The sequence below is a fragment of the Dendropsophus ebraccatus genome, chromosome 1 (assembly GCF_027789765.1).
Source record: "Dendropsophus ebraccatus isolate aDenEbr1 chromosome 1, aDenEbr1.pat, whole genome shotgun sequence".
In the NCBI taxonomy this organism is placed as follows: domain Eukaryota; kingdom Metazoa; phylum Chordata; class Amphibia; order Anura; family Hylidae; genus Dendropsophus; species Dendropsophus ebraccatus.
In genome coordinates this window covers 53,079,838-53,086,436 of record NC_091454.1, presented here as the reverse complement: position 1 = coordinate 53,086,436, position 6,599 = coordinate 53,079,838, and the positions used below count along the sequence as shown (strand labels likewise).

General features: G+C 45.8%; 1 protein-coding gene across 1 annotated transcript; it reads left to right on the top strand.

Moving 5' to 3' along the window:
* Positions 1–4,681: 4,681 nt before the first annotated feature.
* LOC138773903 (lamina-associated polypeptide 2, isoforms alpha/zeta-like) lies at positions 4,682–6,370 on the top strand. Its single transcript, XM_069954383.1, has 2 exons — positions 4,682–5,075; positions 5,166–6,370. Exons 1-2 carry the CDS (start codon positions 4,692–4,694, stop codon positions 5,862–5,864), a joined length of 1,083 nt encoding a protein of 360 aa, XP_069810484.1. The 5' UTR covers positions 4,682–4,691; the 3' UTR covers positions 5,865–6,370.
* Positions 6,371–6,599: the final 229 nt, after the last annotated feature.

Genomic DNA, 6,599 nt, shown 5'->3' with positions numbered 1-6,599 from the left:
GAGAGGACTGGTGTGTGTGGTCTGTATACAGGGGAGAGGACTGGTGTGTGTGGTCTGTATACAGGGGAGAGGACTGGTGTGTGTGGTCTGTATACAGGGGAGAGTACTGGTGTGTGTGGTCTGTATACTGGGGAGAGGACTGGTGTGTGTGGTCTGTATACAGGGGAGAGGACTGGTGTGTGTGGTCTGTATACAGGGGAGAGGACTGGTGTGTGTGGTCTGTATACAGGGGAGAGGACTGGTGTGTGTGGTCTGTATACAGGGGAGAGGACTGGTGTGTGTGGTCTGTATACAGGGGAGAGGACTGGTGTGTGTGGGGTCTGTATACAGGGGAGATGACTGGTGTGTGTGTGGTCTGTATACAGGGGAGATGACTGGTGTGTGTGTGGTCTGTATACAGGGGAGATGACTGGTGTGTGTGTGGTCTGTATACAGGGGAGATGACTGGTGTGTGTGTGGTCTGTATACAGGGGAGAGGACTGGTGTGTGTGTGGTCTGTATACAGGGGAGAGGACTGGTGTGTGTGTGGTCTGTATACAGGGGAGAGGACTGGTGTGTGTGTGGTCTGTATACAGGGGAGAGGACTGGTGTGTGTGGGGTCTGTATACAGGGGAGAGGACTGGTGTGTGTGGGGTCTGTATACAGGGGAGAGGACTGGTGTGTGTGGGGTCTGTATACAGGGGAGAGGACTGGTGTGTGTGGGGTCTGTATACAGGGGAGAGGACTGGTGTGTGTGGGGTCTGTATACAGGGGAGAGGACTGGTATGTGTGTGGTCTGTATACAGGGGAGAGGACTGGTGTGTGGTGTCTGTATACAGCGGAGAGGACTGGTGTGTAGGGTCTGTATACAGGGGGAGAGGACTGGTGTGTGATGTGGGGGGTCTGTATACAGGGGGAGAGGACTGATGTGTGTGTGTGGGGGGGGGTCTGTATACAGGGGGGATTCCTGACTTTGACTTCTGACTATGTCCTAATATTGACACTGTACAGCTGGGATTCCCTCAGCGGCAGCACTACATAAGCTCTGTAGTAATAAAGGCCATGATCACTACGGGACTTATGTACTGTGAACATAGCCTAAGAAAGCAACAAATATACGCATTGTGTGATCACAGCCTTCTCCCAGAAACGGCTCCACTCCTGTCTATAGGGTAGTATTTGCTATTGCAGCTTGTTCCATTGAAATGAATAAGACTCCACCTGCAGCTTGTGATCAGATGTGATGCTGTTTTTGCAAGAAGACAACCAAGTTGTTCTGAACCTAGACCTTCTTCGCTTTTTCCTATGTACACACAGTACATGTAGGTAATGTGGTAGGGTCCTATAGAGCAGGTTCATTATGCTCATGTTAGGGGTTGTAGTGCTTTATGTATAGCCAATAACAGAATTGTATTATGGTCTTGTCCAGTTGTCAGGTTATGTTGGGGGTTGTGGTGTTCTATGCAGAGGGTATAATAGGAATAGATGATGGTCATGTTAAGGATTGTGGTCTTTTATGTATGTAGCATAATAATATATTATGGTCACGTTGAGAGTAGTAGTGTTTTATGTTTTTACAGAATAAAACCTTGCAATTTGTACTGATAGGACTTCTTTAGCGAAACAGAAAATCTTGACGTGTTCCACATCCAAGACAGATCACGATCATAACATTATGATTCAGAATAAAAAGCAAGAAGGGGAGGTATTGCAGCATGAATTTTGGGAGTTTATGTAGGTCCTGGGTTCATATCCCACCAAGGGCAACATCTGCAAAGAGTTTGTATGTTTTGCGTGGGTTTCCTCCGGGTACTCCGGTTTCCTCCCACACCCAAAACATACAGATAGGTGGATTTAGATTGTGAGCCCTATTGGGGAAAGGGAACAATAATTGGCGAAACTATGTAAAGTGCTGCGAAATCTGTGTGCGCTATACAAATAAAAGCATTAGTGATGAGCGAATAGTGAAATATTCGAATATTCGATATTCGTACGAATATCTCCTGAATATTTGATTGAATATTCAATCCCATTAAAGTCAAGTATTTGATTATTGAAAAACATCTATTCGACCACTTGGAGGTAACAACCTGAAGCTGGGGTATTTGAACGCTTATCGAGTATTTATCGAATATTCGGTGAACTATTCGATAATATTCGATAGATCGAATACCTTACTATTTGATCGAATATCTATTCGATCGAACAGTATTCGCTCATCACTAAAAAGCATTATTATTATTATTATTATTATTAGATGATATAATAACTATATGGGGAGGTATCTGTCAGGGAGAGAAAAGAGTAAAAACCTGGTATGAACAGGACCTAAATATGGCACATTTTTAGACTGTCTAGCCTAAGTTTTCAAATTTTTCCCCATTTACTTTCAATTTAATTAAGGGTATGTGCACGCTGAGGAATCCGGGAGGATCACCCGCTGCGGATTCTGCAGCTCGCCCCTGCTCTCGGCCGTTTTCGCCGAGGCAGATTTCACCACCGGCCCGAAGAATGAACAGGTTCATTCTTCTTCTGGACAGTGGAATCTGCCTGACAATACAATTTAGTCTTATGTCACAGGCGCATATATGCTCCAGACAAAAAGGTCAGACTGTCTGGGCATCTAAATGGCTGGATTCAGAGGTCAGAAAGGTCAGTGCTTATCTAGGAACTTACCGAGAGAACATTGCAGGGTGTTTTGCTGTGCAGGACTGATATTTCTCTCCTCCATGCTCATTCACTCCTCTCGACCCCTCCCTTCAATAGCATAGAAAATGTTTTTATTCTCTGGTATAAAGAGTAAAAGAGGCTTCTCCAAACTCCTTAATAGCTCCGAGCTAGAATGTCTCTTCTCTCCTCCCTTCTTAATTGACACCTGGAAGCTGAGTCCCCAGCAGGTTTAGATATGGGAGGGCGAGTTACAAATGATTACACATAACGTGTACATACATATCACAAATATCTTTAGCTGTTTTTTGTAAAGTTCATTTAGATTCAAATTTTTCATCGGATACTTGATTGAAAACTAATCTTTTGAGTAGTGCAATACTCGATCATATAGCTACTCGATCAAGTATTGCTCGCTCATCTCTAATGCTTATCTATCCCCATGACCTCCAGCAAAGGGTCAAAAGCTCTTTGTCAGCCTCTGGTGTTGTTTCTCCTGGCTTCCTGCATCAGCATGTCCTGTCAGGAAGTTCCTACTCTGCCAGTCACTGACTGCAGCAGTGTCCTGCCCAGTCACTGACTGGCTGGGTGGATACTTCTGAGCTGGGATATGATGTTGCCAGACCGGGAGCTACAGGAGGCTGGCGGGGATCTGTGAGCTGTGACGCTCACAGGGACGGGTAAGTGTGACCTTTTTTGTATTCCCCTTGCCCACCCAGGAGTTTTAGATTTGGCCGGATTTCCTTTAAGAACACTTCTAAATTATGTAGACCAGAAAGCTGCTTACAAACATCAGCTTTCTCTGTACTAGACATACCCACTGGTTCAATATATGCCTATTAGAGATGAGCGAGTACTAAAATGCTCCGGTGCTTGATACTCGAGATGAATATTTCTCTTTTCGCCCTATGACGGCACCCCTGGAGAGGTCCACCTCCTTTCCCCATTGGACAGGAAACAGGATGCAGGGAATCCCTGGATCTTTAAAAGAAGTAACCTTCCCTCCTCTCGTCAGTTTCTGTTTCCTGTCCCAAGGGAGCAGGAGCTGGAAGGGGCTCTCCCTTCCCTACCCTGGATTAAAAGAGAGAGTGACTGGGGGTTACCGGGTTAAAACTTACCGGCTTCCCGGCGGCGTCAGGCTCCGTCATGGAGCAGCCTCCTAGTCTGGCTTCCCCCCGACACCTCCGGAAGACGGGTCCCCGGACCTCCCCTGGCCCTCCTCGGTGCGGCTGGTGCTCCAGTCTGCAGCGCTGCGCCCGCGCGCGCTGCGGCATGAGTAGCCGGAAGTACGGGGGAGGGGGTAGCTCTGCCGGCCGTGTTCGGCAACTTCCGGGGTCTGTGCCTGCTCAGGTGGAGCGCCGGGAGGGTGACGCCGGGTCAGCGCACGGCGTGGGGGCGGAGTCAGCCGGTCACATGGGATTTCGGCGCCAGATTTAAAAAGGTGCCATGATGGACGCCAGGTCAGTACTCAATCCTGGGTGCTTGAGCTGCTCTCCCTTGTGAAGCAGCTACCTGGTGCTATAACGGAAGTTCTGACCTCCTGGATCTTGGACGATCATCATGGAGGGTGAGAGCGCTGAAATCACTGAATCTACTCCTCCTGCAACTCAGGTTCCAAAGGTATGGAGTGGGTAAGAGGGGAAGTTCCCCAATCGATTTTATGTTTTTCTCTAAAGTTTTGATGTCTTGTCAATTTTAGGAAGGGTCATCCAGTAAGACTCGCTCTAAGAGTAAAGAATGTCCAACCTGTAGAAAACGATTAAGTAGCTCCTACAATAAGCTTCTTTGTGGTAGCTGTATGAATAGAGTTCTGGAAGACCAGGGACCATCTTTTGTTCGTAACATGAAGAACATCATAAAAAAGGAAATTAGGGTAGGTTTAAAAAAAAAAAAAAAAAAAAAAAAATTTTTTTTTTTTTTAAGATATATAGATATATTTTTCTTTTTCTGCTTATTTTCAGGCTTCTATGCCTTTTCAGGCTCAGCCTCCTACAACACCAGCCCCTACGTTAGCCCCTATACCGGCTCCAGCTCTGCCTCTTCCTATGTCAGCTCCAGCCGTTTTTCCAATTATTGATCTTGAACAACCTGGACCTAGTAGATCTGTGTCTCATCCTCCGTCCTCTTTAGGAGAAGAGGAGGACCAGAGTCTCGGCACAGAGGCAGAGGATATGGGGCAGTCGGGCTTGGAGGTTGAGGAAGTAGTGTCTGAGCCATCACCTGCGGTAGATTTTGTGGATACCTTAATCAAGGCCGTAAGAGAGACTATGGGCATAGAGGAGACTCCAGAACCTCAGACCATACAGGATAGAATGTTTGGCGGTTTGGCTCCTAAAAAACGTCCAGTCTTCCCTATTCATCAGAATATCAAGACTCTCATCAAACATGAATGGTCTAACCCAGATAGAAAATTCTTTATACCAGCCGCTGTAAGTGCTGTCTTGTCTGGTATATGTATACAATTTCTTTTTGAATATCATACGATTTACACCTACCACCTTGTGTTATTTCTCTTACAGTTCAAAAGGAAATATCCATTTGACCAAGAGGAATCTAGCACTTGGGGCGTGGCCCCCAAAATAGATCCTCCTATAGCCAAGATATTCAAACAGAATGCTCTACCTTTTGAGGACTGTGCCTCCCTGAAAGACCCAATGGACAGACGAGCAGAGATTTATTTAAAAAAGGATTGGGAGGCATCTACTGCCGTGTTTAAACCTTTAGTGGCAGCCACTTCAGTCTCAAGAGCCCTAGAGGTTTGGTTGTCTGAACTTAAGGAGATGATTAGTAAAGGGACACCTGTTGACGAACTCCTTAAACCATTTGAAACCTTGGAAAAAGCCATGTCTTTCGTTTCTGAGGCTTCAGCTGACGCCCTGAAGCTTTCCGCTCGTTCAGCCGCGGTATCTAACTCTGCTCGCAGATCCATGTGGCTTAAAGAGTGGAAAGGGGACGTCACTTCAAGATCTAAGTTATGTGGGGTCCCCTGCGAAGGTAACTTGCTTTTCGGTCCAGCTCTGGACAATATATTAGAGAAAGCATCAGACAGAAAGAAAGGGTTCCCCCTGATACCGCAACAATCTACTCGTCCCTTCAAGGGAAAAGGTAGGAACACACAGAGGAGCTCTAACACTAATAAAAAAGAGTGGAGACCCACGAAAAAAACCAAGGGGTTCCTCTTTAAGAATACTGATAACCCTAAAAAACCTACACAATGACGCCAGGTCCCTGTGGGAGGGCGTCTGTCATGTTTTTGGTCACAGTGGTGTAACATTTCTAATAGCACGGTTGTACTGGATCTAATAAAACATGGTTTAAAGATTTCTTTTTTGTCCTCCCCAGGGGAAAGATTTGTAGTTACAGATCTATCATCAGAGCCTGAAAAACAGATAGCTCTCACACTAGAAGTTCAGTCCTTACTGGATAAAAAAGTTCTGATCCCGGTCCCAGAAGCAGAGTATGGTAAAGGGTTTTATTCCACTTTGTTCCTGGTAAAAAAGCCCAATGGTTCTTATAGAACCATCATCAATCTTAAACCGCTCAATAAAGTTCTTACTTATGAAAGGTTTAAGATGGAATCTGTTGCCACTGCCATCCTGAATCTCTCCCAGAATTGTTACATGGCCACGTTAGATTTGAGGGACGCTTATTACCATATCCCCATTTACCCAGACCATCAGAGGTTCTTAAGGGTGGCCGTAAAAATGCTGGATTCAGTATGTCATTTTCAGTACCGGGCATTACCCTTTGGTATCTCACAGGCCCCTAGAGTGTTTACTAAAGTAATGGCAGAAGTGATGGCACACATAAGGGAACAAGACATAATAATCATTCCCTATCTAGATGATTTTTTGCTGACACTCAGATCTCTTTCCTGGTGGACACAAAGGAATCATCTTTCCAAGGGACTTCCTTGGAACTTAGAAGAGGTTGTGACAATCACCACGGACGCC